General features: G+C 35.9%; 1 protein-coding gene across 1 annotated transcript in view; it reads right to left on the reverse strand.

Moving 5' to 3' along the window:
* Positions 1–371: 371 nt before the first annotated feature.
* LOC142354085 (protein polybromo-1-like) overlaps positions 372–19,241 on the reverse strand; it is a 159,754-nt gene continuing 140,884 nt past the window's right edge. The window contains exons 25-29 of the mRNA XM_075406388.1: positions 17,545–17,825; positions 11,860–12,157; positions 8,481–8,613; positions 2,187–2,402; positions 372–706 (exon numbers count right to left, since the gene is read on the reverse strand). Of these exons, the coding sequence (XP_075262503.1) occupies positions 616–706; positions 2,187–2,402; positions 8,481–8,613; positions 11,860–12,157; positions 17,545–17,825 (1,019 nt within the window). The 3' untranslated portion in view covers positions 372–615. The remainder of the gene's footprint in view (positions 707–2,186; positions 2,403–8,480; positions 8,614–11,859; positions 12,158–17,544; positions 17,826–19,241) is intronic.

Raw genomic sequence — 19,241 nt, forward strand, 5'->3', positions numbered from 1 at the left:
TTGAATACAAAAGATCTACATTAATTGCTTCAATTCTGGTGATTGAACCATTAATCATGTTTGAATAAATGTGTGGGGAATCTATCTACTCTTAGAGGAGAATTTGTTGTCTCGACATTTTCTCAAGAAATAATACTAAGGACCCTCCGCCAAATTGGACACAACTTCGGTGAGAAGCTTTATCGTGCTGCCAATAAATATTCCCAATTTTCAATTTCCGAGGATCCTTCAAAATAATAAACTACAAAAATTCTCCCGTTTTTGTTGCATTTAAGAATCTATGTCGATTTAAACGATAAATAGCTGCTTGAAACTTGAGATATTCCGTGAGCGTTCGACAGTTGTTCCCTGCTAAATAAAACTTGTTTAACAATGTTATAAATTGGGTCAATAATTTGGCTGCGTTGACAATTTAGTATGTATACACACGAGCATTGCAGACAGCAGCACAAATGGAAGATTTAATCAATAATAATAACCAACATCTATATTTAAAGTGACAATTACTTAACCAATATTCAGTTCAAAATCAACAAAACGTAACACACTATAATAAATAGTTTTGACATAGGAATGGGAAGCATGCTTCCATTCAATTGATCAGAGTCTAGTTTGTTAGAAGTCTTGTACTGACAACTCTCTGCCGTCTTGTTCGGCTGACGAACTCTGGCTGTAGAACTCCTCCATGTCCACATCAATGTCTGGCCTAGAGCAACACCATCACAATTTTTTTCAATTTAAACCACGTTTTGTAGTCTGAAAATTATATATAAAAGAAATTGTGCTCGCAATCGTTTTATGTTCACAAAACCAGAGTGATATGCGCAAAAGTATTGCAGTCTCCTTTTCCCAAGAAAATCAAGAATTGAAAATCACAAGCTTGCATTAAAGCTAAATACTAGGCTCACAAGCCAGCAGATTGCCAGAAACATCCGGTTTTGAACCGAATGACCTAAGTTCGGATACAAACTGGTAAACATACCCGGCAGATTGCCGGAAAATAGCCGCCGTTGATTCCAATAAGCATGATTGGGATTGAAATAACAGAAGATATTGAAAAAAAAAGATTTTTGTACAAAAACATTTTTTTAAGTCCGATTTATTTTGATGGCATTTCGTAGTTGAACATACTTCTGTTTCTTAGAGAGAGGCTACAGGGGCTACTATCAATAACAATAAGCATTAGAGAGAGGTAACTAATACTTATAGGACCGACGTTCAAATAGCGGGCATCTAAAATTGGGCTTTATGGGTTTATCCCGTTTCTATTTCTGACTTCAATTTTTTATACTGACTCTGTTCATTTTGAATTGCTTTGCTGAGCAACTGATGTTCAAAATCACTTTTAGCAGAATGAGAGAAGAGAGAAACTAGCCTAGAGAAGTCAAAAAGATTTCACGCAAAATGTTGAAAAGGCGGCAAAATGAGGTAAAGCGAAACATTTTTTTATTCGACGAAGTAAAAAAAAAAAAATAGGAGCGCTATAATAGCCGGCTGAGAAGATGAGGGCGGCTATTAAAAAACATTACAGGCCAATATTTCTCTAATTCACAAAGTGTTCTTATTGAGGTCAGATAAAATAACAAACTAGCGTATAAATTGGACAGCTACAAACTTAATACAAAGCAATTATCAATTACTCTGAAAAACCAGATGATCATATGCACTAAAACCTAATTACAGACCACCCAAATAATATCAATTGAGAGGCTGACGACTGCTATTCAATAGAATATCAAAACACACCAAAATTGTTGAAATAGCCCATTCAAACCTCAAAAAAATTCGCTCGCTTTCAGAAAATTTTGTCACACATCAATTTCTTGCTGCCTCGAAAACAGCGGTATGAACACAAAATCAGCCTCTTTTTGCTCCGTCTCCAAATTTGATCCACACTCGAACCAATCCAAATTTTTTCAATACGTTTCATTTACTGCTTCAAAAATGACTCCCATAAAATTGATTTGAAAAAGACTTTTCTCCAATACTCCTCTTTGATTCATAAAGACCTTTGGACTGTAAAAACCACTATGAGACCAATAATAGCCTCCCTATCGCTTCGCGACTATCAAAAAGGAGAGGGCGTAAATAACAAACGTTTGAATAATAGATGGCGACTATCAAACTATTCATGGCTAGAATTTAGCAGTTCATATGTGCAAAAATGAGCTCTATTTTCAACTAACACTCTATTGTAATTTGCAATTGAGACGCTATCTTTAAGCATGTAATCTCTCAGTGCCCAGAGTGCTTTTGTGACTTGGGGCATTTTGGTGCCACTGCGGAAGAAGCTGCCAGCTGCAGCAGAGGCCGTCTGCTTGTTCAGGTTGGGTCTCTCGCCAGGTGGGGCCAAAGTCTTCTTCAGGTCTGTCACGTGCTTGTTGGGCAGGTTTTTGATGTAACTACGACAGAAAAAGATGGTAAACACTAAATGGAAAGTAATTAATCAACTCTCGTTACAATAACAACAGTTGCATAATTAACAATGAAATAAATTGTTAATACTTGATTAATACTACGAAATCTTAAACCTAGCCGGGAAATTGTCAGAAAATAGCCGCTGCTGACCCGCTTGACGCACAATGGGATCGAAACAGAAAACGAAAAAAAATAAAAGATAGAAATTGACAGAATTTTCCCAAGTGTCAAGTGTTCTTGTTTGGTGTGTAAATTCTGCATATTCGGTTAGATCCCAAAATTACACTTAATTCAGCTTTTAAACTGAACGCTATTAACCATAATACTAATGCCAGCTAGCAATCGCTTTAATGAACTTTGAAAACCTATTGCACTATGACTTAATTACCGGGCTTTATAAGCTTATCCTGTTTTTTTGATCTTCTGAGAGTGCTCTTTTGACTTTGACCGTATTCACTAAATTGCGTAATTCAATGCGTAAAAGAATTTCAAATCCATTCAGTTCAAACAGTGAGTGATATAAGTCAGAAGTCAAGCGTGAAAATCGCGACATATCTAAAACGAAAAACGTGATCACAAGGTAAAGCAATTTTTTTTTAAAAAAAAGGAGAACGCCTAAATAATAGCCCTTGAGAGGCTGACCGCGGCTATTAAAAAGGAAAAAAAGAGCTAGCAATTGACAGAATTTTTCACGTGTCAAAAGTGTTCTAATTTTATGTGCAGTTTCAGTTAGATTCTAAAACTATACCTAATTCAGCTTCTAAACTGAAAGCCATTACGTTTAATAGTAATGTCAGCCAGCAATCGCTCTACTGAACTTTGATAAGCGAATCAAGTATGATTTATTGACCGGGCTTTATCAGCTTATCCCGTTTCTTTTGATTTTGCTCTCTGACATTGACCGTATTCACTACATTGCGTAATTCAACGATTGAAAGAATTTACAACACATTTAGTTGAAAAAGTGAGTGAGGTAATTCACGAGTGAAACGTGAAAACTTATTAAAAACGAAAGACGTGATCAAAAGGTAAAGCGAAGGAAAAATGGTCCGAGCATTTCCAGAAACGACTCGAACAAAATAAAAATTTAACCCCTTCGAAAAACTACTACCTATGTTAACCCCTCAGGAGAATTAACGTTGATGAAAAAATAAGTTCTTCAAAGGGCACATAAAACAGAAAAAAACGAAGATGAGCTAATAAGAGTACTAAAACGCTCGCAAAACAAGCCTAATGACATACATCAAAACTGTACTCACTTGGCATTTTAGAACTCTGTAAGTATTAAGCCACTTTTCAAATCCTACTTAAGGCATTAAAACAACAATAAGCAGAAAGTGGCTAAAATTCGCCAAAAAACCTACAAAATTGATGGAAAACCTCAAAACTAGCCTAAAACTCTTAAACAACCCTTAAATTATTAAAATTTCAATCAAATTTGAACTAAATCAAATTGAAAAAGGTCAGCAGAAACTGAACAAAAAAATTCTATTGCTTTTCTCGCTCTCAAAAACAGCGGTATCAACAAAAGGCCACTCTTTTCGCTCCATTCTTCAACTTTGTTCAGCAACCAAACCACTCCAAATTTGCCATGCGTTTCATTTTCTCCTCAAAAATACACTCCAATAAAAGTGATTACTTCAACACTCTTCTTCGAGTCGTGAAACAAAAAAGGAGAGTGCCTTAATATTAGCCACTGAGAGGCTGACGGTGACTAATAATTATTATTCGCTTAATGTGCTGAACTTCAGATCCATTTTGCGTACAAAATCTTTGAGATAGCTTTTTATTGTGCCTTAACCTGCAATCATTCCTCTCTGCCATTAGGGCCCCGTGATAGTTATGTTACAATTAATTTTGTTTTAGAAACACACTTTCTGATTACGCGCAACTTAGTTCATGCAAAATTAAGAACTCAAGCGTGGAAAAGTCACCCGCGAAGTGAAATCGGAAGAATAATCTAGAGCAAACATTTTAATTATTCCGACGTTAGTCGGTATGTTTAAATACTCTCGAAAGAAGTTCGATGCGATTATTAAAAACGTGTCTGTCTGTTTGTAATGCAAAAATACAGACAGACAGACGCATTGGTAATAATCGCTTGAAACTTCTTTCCAGAGCAATTAAACATAACCGACTAACGTCGGAATACATTCTCTCGAACCTTAGTGGGAGCTCAAACATATTACAACCTGCTTTAGTCAGTGGGGGGAGCGGCATAGCTAAATTCACCAAGGAATTTCAATTTACGTCATTGGAAGTTATTACTTATCACCAATATAGCCGGCATTTTGCCGGAAAATTGCCGCGATAGACGCTTGCGGCCTTCAATGGAATTGAAAACACACCTGGCAGATTGCCATAACCACCATCGATTCCCATAACCAAGATTGGGAAGGAAAGAAAATAATGAAAAATTGATTTTTGTAAGAAAACAGGTTTAAAGTACGAATTATTTTGATGTTATTTTTTAGTTGAATATGCCTCTGCTTCATTGTGAAACGATACAGGAGCTAGTATCAATACCAATAAGAATTAGAGATGGTAACTAAGATTTAATAAGACCAAAATTCGAGTAACGGCCATCTAAAACTGGGCTCTATGGGTTTATCCGATTTCTAATTCAGATTTCACTTTTTGATACTGACTGTTCATTTTGAATTGCTTTGCTGCGCAATTTCTGTTTAAAAGCACTTTGAGCAGAATGAGTAAAGAGTAAAACTAGCCTAGAGAAGTCAAAAAGATTTCACGCAAAATGTTGAACAAGATGTGAACTGGAGTAAAGCAAAAAAAATCTTAGTTCGACGAAGTAAAAAAAGGAGTGCTATAATAGCCGCATGAGACGCTGAGGCGGCTATTAACAACTAAAGAAATAAGACAGACAGATTGACCATCAATCCATTAATAGATCTCTAGACTTTTTGGGTTAGATTCGGACTGTTATTTTATAAGACACATACACTCTAAGGGGAAAAAAAGATTTTTCAAAATTAATATTCGAAATTAAAAACTCAATTGAAAGACTCTAATACTCAAGACTTAGGGCATATACGTTTGGCAATACTTCGATACACTCTATTGATCTTTAACTAGTAAATAATCTTAAAATTTGAAGTTCATTATGTGAGTTCAGAAGTCATTTTTTTGAGTGAGGTAAGTCAAGAAAATTTACGTAAAAGCATATGACATCAAGCACACAAACTTAAAGTACAAAGAAGTAGGAGTCACTGAAATTCAAAGTCTATGGTCGAACGAATAGAGAAACATAGCTGCAGATTTCTAGAGAAGGGCGCAATAGCTTCGTAGGTCTGCAGTAAAAAAACAGTAAAAAAGACAGACCAAAAAAATCGTCTTTTCATTGAAAGCTGACATGTTATATTTTGAATAAAAATCTGTATAAGTTTTTGCTGCCTCTATTAGCTGCTCTCAAATATACTTCATTTAGAGTGACACACACCCATTTGACCTTTGAATTAAAGTAAATAAAAGTCAATTTCAAAGTGAGCAAGTCATATTTGAGAGTGAGGTAAGTCAAGCGTGACCAAAAATTTAATCACGCGAATGAATAAAAAAACTCTCTCCACTAAGAGCAAAAAATGACGTCATACACTCACTTCAGTTGAAATTGCATGAACGAATGAACAAAAAGCAGATTTGATGTGGTTGTGACGTCATATGGTCGTAACAAAAATAGGGACGACGAAATAAAAAAACATAGCCAGAATTCCGGAAGCGACTCGAAGCGTCAAAACTCCACAAAAAACCGCAATTGAAGCGGAATCCCTTAACTTTTGTATTAAACCAGTAACTCATTACTTTCCGGGGTCTAATCTAAAAATTGGTGAAATTGAAACCACTGTCACCAAGAGAAACAAAAAGCAGCAAAATTTAATATTATTGAAAACGCTTGGTAACGTTGAAAAAGTCAGAAAAAATTAATATGGTGAAAAAACTGATAGGCTGAAAAGATATTGACAGAGCTATCAATTGCCCTCAAATAATTCAGGATTCTATTCTCAAAAAGATCGCGAAAGCAAACGGCAGATAACAATCTTACAAACTAAGTTAAATTTTTTAAAGAATGCTCAATTTAAGAACAAAAACACTATAATTAGATTTCAAATCATTGTAATTAAGACAAAAACAACACAGACTTCTTCCCTGTTGTACATAGGCTAGACAACAAGATTTCATACTAATTCAAAAATTAAATTAAACAGAAAAGACATAAGCAACAGAATAATATTCACAGGCAAAAAAATAGTTTAAATTAATACCAAGTCCGGAAGAAAGTTACAATAAAAAAAAATAAGAGGAGATTTTGGAAAAGGCTTTCCAGCAAACTCTCAGCACTGCCTTATTTTGAAAGAAATCAATTGCAAAACAAAGAAATGACGAAAATCTAAGAAAAATCTGAAATCATTCAATTTTTCAACAACTGAAAAAAATCAAAATACAGAAAGTAAATGTAGGTGCCAGGATAAAGCTAGAATGATTCAAACTAGAATGCGAAGAATATGGACACAAGGTAAAGAACACCGTAACAAAAAACATTCTTGATTTTTGAAAGTTAAAAATCAAATTAAAAAGATTTAGAAAAACGAAATTTCATTGTTCCGCATTGACTTAACGCCAAAAAATGATTGAATTTTTATTGACTTTCTAGTAACTGAAACCAAAATACAAAAAAACTGACAAAAAAAACAACCAAAATCGGATTAGCATACGTACCATTTTGTAAAACAGAATTACATCGAGGTAGAAAGAAGCGTTGAGTATATGAATCATCAAAGAGAAGTTGCCATAAAAACTGATTTTTGACCAAAATGACGGCTGAAAAATCCAAAAATAAAGAAATCAATAGAAAAAAGCTAACAAAAATTATTAAGAAAGAAACATGTGCCAATTTTGAACTTGAAACGCATTTTCAGGCTCTGTAAAACGATGTGGTATCAATTTCCGAGGTTGACATTTCAATATAGCATCGAATAAAAATTATTTCTACAAAAACTAAATTACAAAATGGGCCACTTCGACAAAAAACGGCTAGAAACGGTTATCTATATTCGCCATTCAGTCAAAAACTACTTTTCAAAGTCAAAAAGTCATTCACTAAACGCAGCGCATGATCAAAAAACTTCTCTCGCTCAGAAAAAATATTGCGTTCACATGGCAATTTTACTCACTTTCGCTTTTAGGTCAAAACAGTGTCTGAACGAATAGTACTTCCGGTTAAAAAAAGAAAACCAATACTCCTCTTCGAGTCGTAAAAAACCAAGAGACGGCCAATAATAGCACCAGCTATCGCTTATAGATACCAGTTGAAACTTATAGATACCAATTGCTTCAATGATTACATCGTACATTGCTTCAATTACTCGTATTAGAGAGCCAATGAGACCAGTCAATAATGAAATTAAAAAACAAGGCCAAACAAAACTGCAAAACGGGCGAGATCACTGCCATTTTATTGGAGCCAATAGTGTAAAGCAAACGTCGTATAAACCATTTAGTGCCCTCGGATGCACTATGCGAACACAAGTATGACCTGTTGAAACCATTAGTTCGGAAAATGAGAATAAAAAGCAGCAAAATTAGAAGTCAAAAGTGAAAAAAAATTCAAAAAACGGAAATCTGTTCAATCACCGATTTCTCACTATAATTTTCAGAACGAAAAAACAAATGATGCGACAAAAGGAATCAGACGAAAAGTAAATAACTATAATATATATTACTTAAGATCTTAAGACCTCAATATAGTATGAGGATATATTAAGTTGGGAAAAATTGAAAGTTGTGTCTCTTACATCTGCGTTCCACGTAAAAAATCCTGGGTATAATTTGGACTGCAGATAAAAGCACCCCTCGCACGAGCATTCCTCCCATTTGTAAAGAAATGCTGGAACAAGTCTCGACGCACTTTTGATTTCATTTTAAATATTAAATTGGAATATAACCTAGGCCACCAAGCCAATAAAACTACTCTCAGATTCGCTGCTGTTACCTGACTATTATTATCAGTAACTAACACATGGTCAGAGATATTCAAAGATGAGACTTACTCAAGGTACACTTTGGTGTGAGTGAGCGGAGTCCTTTTTATTGGGGGCATGGTGAAGAGGGGCTTCCCGTCAGCTGTGAACACATTCGGGGGAGGTGGTGGATTCAAGGGTCCCGAAGACATGTGGTTATACACTAAACAATAGATCCTTCAATACTATTTACAATACATTCAAATCCCATAACATTGACTGAGATTGGTCAAGTTTGGAATGAAATTCTGGATTCAGTGTTGAGAAACATAAATAACGCAAATATTTGACGTTTCCAGTATTAAACTTTGAGAGCTGTGATTTAGTTTATGCATATATAAGATTGTCCAACAAGCATGCAAAAGGCTGCACCAGAGAACACTCAGTTCCATTCACAAATCTCGTAGTCTGTCTCTATCAGCAGCAGCAGTTACACAAAAAATTAGCAAGGCAAAAAACAACAGGGAGAAAATAATCGCTACAAATTTAAAAACAAATTTAGAGCAATCAAAAACTGAACGAAATCGACAAAAGGGCAAAATTTTTTTCAACTTCTAGTTAAACTTTTCAACAATTAACTGGTTTACACAAACGAAGCTGTAATCAACTGCCAAAGGAACATGACTGCGTTCGTTATATTCAAATATCCGGTTATATTCAACTCCAATTGAAAAACAGCGGACCAAAATCACTGAAGTAGACAACCCGGCCAAAAATTCCAAGCCTTCAAATAAGTTTTAAAGCACTTGCAATCACCAAAAACTCCACTATGCTATCAGAGCAACCTTGTGATTATTCTTATACTTTTTAATCCATTCAATTAAAAATAGTTAAAGTCAGGATTATGCTTTGAAATGGCGCAGGTGAATACAAAAACTTGGCAAGCTTAAAAATTAATTTCATGCATAATTGTCGGTGTCTGGCAAATGGCGGTGGAAGGAACAGAAACCACTCTTTTCCCCACCATTCCCCAAATTGACAGAAGTTTCAATCATATATCAACTACGAATTTGCAAACAGCGCACTGCAAATATCTCAATTTGATGCATATCGTGGGAAGACTCTAGAAACAGAACCGACTGATGTCGAATTGCTCTCAAACGATTGGTGCGAACTCTAATCTACTGCAGCCTACTTCAGTGGGGGGGGGGACTAAAATCACTGAGGGGGCTTCAAATGACGTCATTAGAGGTTATTATATACCATTATAACCACTAAAATTTGAAGTGAAACAAATGACACAAAATTCGGCTCACTTTTCATTTGACTTTTAGTAGGGAACTGCCGTCACTTGAGTTCAGCTGCTTGAAATTGTGGATGGGAGAAATTCAGATCAGGCAAAACAAAAGTCAAGGGCGCAAAAGTCACTCGAAAAGTCAAATCGACAAATACGTTTGCATTAATTACTTCCTCGTTCGAAAGCAATTAATCACTGAAACGATTCATACATGTTACAGTGACAAGCAAAACAAAAATGTTCAGACAAAGGTAAACTCACCCCTGCAGCTCCTGACGGACACGAGATGGAACGAGATAGGTGCTAGGAGCGAAAAGAAATCAGGAAACAAAATGTGGCAATTTATTCAATGCGGTACATTCAATTCTTACTCGCCGATTCTCTCTTATCTCGTATTAGTCCCCCAACCATAGATACTGATTTCAATTCTCCCGAACAAAATGAGTTATCCTTAAACAAAATTAGTTCTCCCGAACAAAAACATTATCCTTAAGCCTGCGGTTAAATAACTCCACCCGAGAATAAAGTAGTACACATCTCCTGGTTCTCGTGCTTACATCTGGCATATTGCCAAACTCCCACACACTTCGATGTTTCCAAATAAATTAGTCTAACCGGTATCTACCTGCTAGTCTGCCTAACTTTCATTGTGCTCAAACTTTTGCCGCCAACATTTTGTTTAAGCTCAAGTTCTTGTAAATGACCTCTGTTGTACACGGAAAAATTGTGCAATATGCCGATGACACTGTTTTAATTAGCAGTAATCACAATATTGCTGATGTGTGAATGTACTAAAAAAATGGATTTTTAAAAGGATTGAAACATAAACCGACAAATGTCGAAAGAATTGCTCTTGAACGACAGGCGAGGCAATTTAATTCATGGTCTTTAGTATAGATCAATTTTTCTTTATGGGTATGAAAAACCTCGACCCACCGGGATTCGAACCACTGACCTGCCGATCCATGGCCACCCCCCTAACCACTGCGCTACGAGTCAATTAAAGTACTTACACTGCAACCGATTTTATATTAGCAACAAGCTTTACTTCGGAGCACTAGAGATCACTCAAAAATGATGAACCAAAGCCTGAAAAAGTTAAAGAATGTTCTAGAAGAAAAGCGCAAAATTGTCAAGCACAAAAATTGCATTAAAAAAGACACACACGTTTACAATAATTGCTATGAACTGCGTTCAAAAGCAATTAATAATTTAAATTTTACTCTTTGAAAACCATGGTGTACAAAAACAACTCATCAGAAATTACCAAGTCATTAAGGAAGTCAAGGAGGTAAAATATCTTGGACAAAAAATTGAGGTACGATTCACATGTAAATCAAAATCTATCAAAATGGTTCCAGGAATTAACGCATCATACACCTTGAGAAATAGTTCACCAGTGCTCTAGAGTATCAATCCTGAATGCAATAGTATAAACTCATAAACAGTATTCAGCAGTTTGTCTTTCAACAATAAGCAATAATTTAATCAAAACATTAGAAAAACAACTAATCTGGGCGGTAAGGCCTGCTTCCATTGTGCTAAATATAATTAAAAAGTGTAAATCATGTCTTTCCAACTAAGTTCCTATTAGACTAGCAACATATGTGAAATGTAATTCCATAAGCTAGCAACCCATGGATAGCAACAAGTTCCATAAGCTAGCAACATATGTCTGACTCTTAATTAAGAATGAGAAAAGTCATTTTAACCGGAATTGGATTAGAAATATCAACCGCTAATTTCTAAATGAAAAAAGGAACAAATACATTTTTCTTAGCAAAAAGCAAATTATCCTCATGTCACTCAATAATAGTATTGTAAGGAAAGGAACTTTAATTCATAATTTTTGTTACCCAAATGTTATCTAGATCTAAAACGCGACACAGCAAGTCAAATAAAAATCTTTTTATGGAATAATTCAAGAGAGACCCTGGACAGATATATTATGGCTCAATGAGTTGGAGAGCATTCAAATTCAGCAATCAATATTTATTTTTCATTAAAAAGTAATTGTAAGTTATAAATGACTGAATAGTGTAGCTGCCCATGATGTATATTTATGTACCATCTCGAAAAATACAGTACTTTTTCTTCTCAATCTCGTCATACTCGATAATTTGCACTAATTCCATAAGCTTCACGGCTATCAAAAAGTATCATTGCACTAACCATGGGCTTCAAAGGTGCCCTGTCGATACGGATTGGGCATAGATTGAGGAGTGGGTGCAGCTACAACATCAGGCACGTGAGGCGGATGTGCAGGCTGTAAGTGAGTGCCAGACGGTGGTTGGGTTATGGGTCCAGAGGGGGGAACATTGGGATCAACCTGTTGTTGGGAAGCAGCTGGAGGGGGAGGAGCAGAAGGGGGCACACTTCTATGCATGGGAGAGTTGTTCACAACTCCATTCTGTTGCGGATGTAGTTGTCCTTGGGGTGTAGACGCAAGTCCAGTCCCAACACCAGATACCTGAATCACAATTACTATTCTTCAGAGCCAAACCTGTACCGCCAACCCACTATGCTGCAATAAATTTAAAATCTATTCAGCACTCGCCTAATTATGGCATAAAAACTAGTTTACGTACTTTTAACGTTTAGCGCCAATTTTATTATTTAACATAAAGTTTACATACATGCTCGCAAAATTTAAGAAGCTTTTTTATTAACTGAAACCAGACCACCATCACTTTATTTATTTCACTGTTTTGCAAAATAATCTGTTGTCATCCCAATAACACGTGAGAACATAAACGACTAAGGTCAAGCGAATCGATCTCAAACGACTGGCAAGCAGCTGGCTTCGTCAGTAGCTAGCTACAGCTTAGAGAGGCTAGGTTAAGTTTAATTGAAGAGGGGAGGCGGAAGCGCGGGTCATGGGGGTTTGATGCGGGGGGGGGGGGTCAAACTTATGTTTCTTATAAACAGTTTTGGTGAATCGCATACATAGAGAAGTAAGGCGCAAGGCTCTAAGAGAGCCACTCAGTCACTTAATGCCCTGCGGGCTTTACCGGGTTATCTGTTTTTTAGGGCAAAAATTCAAATGGTCAGACAAAAAATATCATACGAAAAGCAAAAAAACATAGCCGGCAGATTGTCGGAACAGCTGTCAAAGAATAGACTTGCGTGCCGTATGATAGAGATAGAAACAGATACATATATAAGTTGAAAAAGTTATCGACGCCGCTCAAAAAGCTATGTAAAAAAATTAAACGCTAAATTAATAAGCTTGTTAAATTAAGCTTGTTAAAATTCATTGCGCAGAAGCCTTTTCATTAGGGACCCTTATTGCACATAGAAGTTCCTTTGACCTTAAACTAATTCAAAAAAATCTTAATTTTAAAGTGCAAAAGTCATTTTATTGAGTGAGTAAGTCACGTATGATCAAAATCTAATCACGCAAATAACCTAAAAACTTTTACTAAAGCGAGTGAGAAATGACGTCACGCGCGCAAATTCCGTTAGTGAGAGGAAGAAGTCATTCAGAAAATTTGACTTTTTCAGCTTTGCTGCGTGAAAAAATGTAAAACGAAAAAAGAGCGTCAGACAACGAAACAAAAAACATAGCAGGACAAGTCCTGACGTACAATTCAAAGAATTTTCATTGACTGAACAGAAAAACTAGACCAAGAATGGACTATGAGTGAATTGAGAAAACCATTTTCAAAAAATCAGATCAAAAAATAAGAAAACAGAAAATCAATGTCAAAATGCCGCATGCGAACAAAAAAACCACTAGCGAGAAATGAAAACTCAGTTCAAACAAAAAACTAGGCCTAGAATGAGCTGTGAATGGATTGGGAAAACCATTTAGAAAAAAATCCGATCCAAAAAATCGAAAAAACAAAATCAGAGTGAAATTGCCGCATGTGAACAAAAAACCACTAGCGAGAAACCGAATTTTTGTTCAAACACCGTTCTCTCACTCTACTTTAAATTTAGAGCGAAAAAATTTCACGCCGCAAAACGACTCGCTTTTTCGCTTCATTTCCTGTTTCGGCGTGACCAAAATCACCACTCATATTTGACTTCAAAAATCATGAAAATGTGTGAACAGATCTTAAAAATATATCCGGCAGATTGCCGGAATAGCTGCAAAATAGACCTGCGTGCCATATAACAGAGATAGAAACAGATACAGATCTAAATTGAAAAAAAATCGACGCCGCTCAAAAAACTAGGTAAAAAACATTCAGCGATAAATTAATAAAGCTTGTTAAAATTCATTCCGCAGAAGCCTCTTATTAGGGACCTTTACTGCACAAATGAGTTCCTTTGTCCTTAAACAAATTCAATTTCAACTTAAGTTTTAAAGTGCAAAAGTCATTTTATTGAGTGAGTAAGTCACGTATGATCAAAATCTAATCACGCAAATAACCTAAAAACTTTTACTAAAGCGAGTGAGAAATGACGTCACGCGCGCAAATTCCGTTAGTGAGAGGAAGAAGTCATTCAGAAAATTTGACTTTTTCAGCTTTGCTGCGTGAAAAAATGTAAAACGAAAAAAGAGCGTCAGACAACGAAACAAAAAACATAGCAGGACAAGTCCTGACGTACAATTCAAAGAATTTTCATTGACTGAACAGAAAAACTAGACCAAGAATGGACTATGAGTGAATTGAGAAAACCATTTTCAAAAAATCAGATCAAAAAATAAGAAAACAGAAAATCAATGTCAAAATGCCGCATGCGAACAAAAAAACCACTAGCGAGAAATGAAAACTCAGTTCAAACAAAAAACTAGGCCTAGAATGAGCTGTGAATGGATTGGGAAAACCATTTAGAAAAAAATCCGATCCAAAAAATTGAAAAAACTAAAAATCAGAGTGAAATTGCCGCATGTGAACAAAAAACCACTAGCGAGAAACCGAATTTTTGTTCAAACACCGTTCTCTCACTCTACTTTAAAATTAGAGCGAAAAAAATTCACGCCACAAAACCACTCGCCTTTTCGCTCCATTTCCTGTTTCGGCGTGACCAAAATCACTACTCCAATTTGATTTCAAAAATCATGAAAAATGTGTGAACAGATCTTAAAAAAACATAGCCGGAAGAATTCCGAAAACGACTCCAAGTGAAAATCCATTTAAACGCCATCCAACTACTCGTCAACCAAAACGTGCCTTCACTAATTTATGAATATCTTGAAACAAAGTCATGAAACAAAAAATTAAAAACAATAAAATCAAATCTGTTAAAATATGAACATACCCGGCAGATTGCCGGAAAATAGCCGCCGTTGATTCCAATAAGCATGATTGGGATTGAAATAACAGAAGATATTGAAAAAAAAAGATTTTTGTACAAAAACATTTTTTTAAGTCCGAATTATTCAGATCTTAAAAATATATCCGGCAGATTGCCGGAATAGCTGCAAATAGACCTGCGTGCCATATAACAGAGATAGAAACAGATACAGATCTAAATTGAAAAAAAATCGACGCCGCTCAAAAAACTAGGTAAAAAACATTCAGCGATAAATTAATAAAGCTTGTTAAAATTCATTCCGCAGAAGCCTCTTATTAGGGACCTTTACTGCACAAATGAGTTCCCTTGTCCTTAAACAAATTCAATTTCAACTTAAGTTTTAAAGTGCAAAAGTCATTTTATTGAGTGAGGTAAGTCACGTATGATCAAAATCTAATCACGCAAATAACCTAAAAACTTTTGCTAAAGCGATTGAGAAATGACGTCACGCGCGCAAATGCCGTTAGTGAAAGGAAGAAGTCATTCAGAAAATTTGACTTTTTCAGCTTTGCTGTGTGAAGAAATGTAAAACGAAAGAAGAGCGTCAGACGACGAAACAAAAAACATAGCCGGAAGAATTCCGGAAGCGACTCGAAGCGTCAGAACTTCACTAACAAAACCGTAATTGCAACGGAAGCCACTACTTTTTGTATTAAATCATTAACTCACTACCACCCCAGGTATGCTCTAAAAATCGGTGAAACTTAAACAACTGTCAACAAGAGAAACAAAATGCAGCAAAATTTTATATAATTGAAAACATTCAGTAACGTTAAAAAATCCAAAATATTTAACGTGGTCAAAAACCTGATAGTCTGAAAAAGCTGACAAGGTTATCAAGTGACCTCAAATAATTCATGAGTCTAAAAGATCGCGAAAGCAAACGGCAAATAATAATCTTAGAAATAAAGTTAAATCTTTTCAAAAAAGAAAGCTGAAGTTTAAGAATAAGAAAACACCTATAATTACACTTTTAATCACTGCGATGAAGACACAAAACAACACACACCTGTTCCTTCTTGTACATAAGTTAGACAACATGATTTCATACTAAATCAAAAATAAAATTGATCATAGAAAAGACATAAGCAGCAGAATAATCAAAAACAAAAAATCGTTTTAATTAATACCAAGACCGGAAGAAAGCTGTAGTAATTAGTCATAAGTAGATATTTCGGAAAAAGCTTGCTATCAAACTCTCAGTACTGCCTTATGTTGAATGAAATCAATTGCAAACCAAAGAAATGACGAAAATCTAAGAAAAAGCTCAAATCATTCATTTTTTACAACTGAAAAATCAATATACCGAAAATAAATGTAGGTACCAGGACAAAACTAGAATGATACAATTTAGAATGTAAGTATGGGAACAATGTAAGGAGCACCGTAACAAAAAGACATTCTTGATTTTTGAAAGTTGAAAATCAATTTAAAAAATTCAAGAAAAATTAATACCTTTCATTGTTCAGCATTCAAGACATAGAAAAGATAACTAGTCATCCGATACAAAGATCTATCCTCCCGAAGAGAACAAAAAAGAGGAAAAAGCAGAATTCATAAATACGAAACATTGAAACATTTTGCAAAAAAAATGTTCAAAGAACTTTTAGGTTAAGACTGCATTTATGAAAAAGTTTTAACTGTTTTTTCAAAACTTAACGACAAAAATGATTGAATTTTTATTGAAACGAAATTAAACTCCCTCATGTTGCACAAAAAAACTATTTCTAGCAATTACAACCAAAACACAGACAAAAACTGAGAAAAATAGGAAAAAAAACTACCAGAATCGGATTAGCATATGTACAATTTTATGAAACAAAATTACATCGAGGTAGCAAAAGGCGTTGAGTATAGGAAATATCAAAGAGAAGTTGCCTATTAACTGATTTTTGAGAAAAAGACGGTTAAAAGATCCAAAATTGAAGAAATTAATATTAAAAAAGCCAAAAATTAACTAAAAAATCAAGAATTATGTGCCAATTTTCAACTTGAAACGCATTTTCAGGCTCTGCAAAACACTGTGGTATCAATTTACGAGGTTGACATTTCAATATAGTATCGAATAAATTTTATTTCTACAGGAAACTAAATTAAAAGCAAAAAAATTGGGCCACTTAGACGAAAAAACGGCTAAAAACGGTCATCTATATGTGCAATTCAGTCAAAAACTACTTTTCAAAGTCAAAAAGTCATTCACTAAACGCAGCGCATGATCAAAAAACTTCTCTCGCTTAGCGAAAATCTGTTCACCAAGACAGCTTTTCTCACTTTCGCTTTTAGGTCAAAATGCCGCGTGAACAAATCTACTTCCTGTAAAAAAAAACCGAGAGAAAACCAATACTCCTCTTCGAGTCGTAAAAAAACCAAGAGCACCGCAATATAGCTTCGCTCAGCTTACAGCTTCGCAGCTATAAAAAAAGACAGCGCCCCAATACAATTCAAATTCTTTGAATTGTAAAAAAAACCAAGAGCACCGCAATATAGCTTCGCTCAGCTTACAGCTTCGCAGCTATAAAAACAACCGCGTTTTCATTCAACGTCTATGAGCTGACTGCGGTTAGAGATGTTATAATATACTATACTATACAAAATGAAGCGCAATTAGACCTGTTTGACAAAATTGGGTCTCATTGGTGTTGCCTGTTGAGGGTGCTGCTGTGCAGGTTGGGCTGTGACTAACTGTTGACCTCTGTTGGGTGTCGATGTTACTTGCCCAACAACAGCCGAGTCTCCAATAAGTGGCCCGTTAGCCGCCAGTTGTGTATTGGTAGCTTGGAATGCAGGTCTAGGCTGTCCTGGGGAGTAGGGATTTTCACCAGAGACTACATTTATTGCATTCTGATTAAATTGCGACTGGCTTGAGATCTGAGCTCCTGATTGCACATTTCCTGAAGTGAAAATCAACTCATTCAGAGTTAATATCCCTTATTCAACAAAATAGTTCTCGCTCTTATTTGAGCAATTGAATAAAATAACTTCTCATAAAATAAATTTCATAATGGGCAAATTGAAATAGATTTCGGATCTTTTCCGTTTGTGGGCTTAGTAGGCGCATAGTGGGCGTTCCAGCTTAGTGGGCGCATATTATTTGCAGCCTTCAGACGCACGCGCCAAATGATTTACTATGTACTGACACATGCTCTGTAACTGGGGGAGCATAGCGTACTGGGGGGGGCACAAACTGAAAAGATCCTAGATTTCTGTCATCTCGTTTTTTTGTCCACGTTGTTTGTAAATTCTTGTGCAGCAACGAAGTTAATTCTTTACTTATATCTTTCCCTAAATCCACCTCCAACTTCTAATTAGCTATAACAATTATCAGTACAAAACCCGCCGACTTATATGAGAAGCCGTTGATGGTGGAAGGAACCAAGTAAATCCTCATGAACCGGGGAATACGATGTCGAAATTTATCAAATTCAGTTCAAAATAATTTGAAAAGATGGCCACAAATGTTGTACCAGGAGAGGCACGTGCTAAAAAACTGTAACTTTGAACACCAAGTCATAATGTTGATTATATAGATGTAATTCAATGGTTAGGAAATGGATGACTTTTTCACGGTAGCAAAAGAAGATTTGTGAAGCAAATCTCAAGAAAGTTATAACTGTTGAAAAGGAACAACAGTGGGCAAAGGGTAGCCCAGGCATATCGTGCCAAAGTAACTATAACTCAAGGGTCTCTTTTGAAACACCACCAACACTGGCGTCAGTGAAGCAAGCCGATTAGTTTGCTTCTCTGACGTCCGGCCGCAGCAACACCAACACTACACATTCAAAATTAACTGAAGGCGGAACACCGCTCAGTTTTTTTCTGGTGACCCCCCCCCCCTAACCAAGCTCGAACGCGCAACCTCAAAGCAAAGGCAAGGGCAAAGACAAAGATCACGAATCAACCCCAAAGACCAAGACCCACCCCCCCCCCCACCGGACAATAAAGACCCCCCAACGCAGTCAACATTTCAACAACACAAAAGACAAAGCAGAATACAAACAACCTGACATCAATGCCGAACAGAACCATGCAACCACCCGTTTTGAAAGCAAAAATCCGAGTGATGGGGGAGAAAATTGCAAAAAACCTGCAAACAATGAGCGAATTGATTGACAGTGGGAACATAAATGCAGCAAAGAATGTTCACGAAAAGGCAGCGGAAACATTTTCGGAGTTCGAGGAAACCAGTTACGAGTTGATTTCACAGCTTGACGAAGATCAGCACGAGCAGTACATCGGAAAAATCACTGACACGTGGAACAACATCGACATGAAAATTAAAATTCAGAATCACCTTTCGCAAGAAAACA

The sequence above is a fragment of the Convolutriloba macropyga genome, chromosome 1, assembly GCF_964194025.1.
Source record: "Convolutriloba macropyga chromosome 1, txConMacr16.3, whole genome shotgun sequence".
Lineage (NCBI taxonomy): Eukaryota > Metazoa > Xenacoelomorpha > Acoela > Convolutidae > Convolutriloba > Convolutriloba macropyga.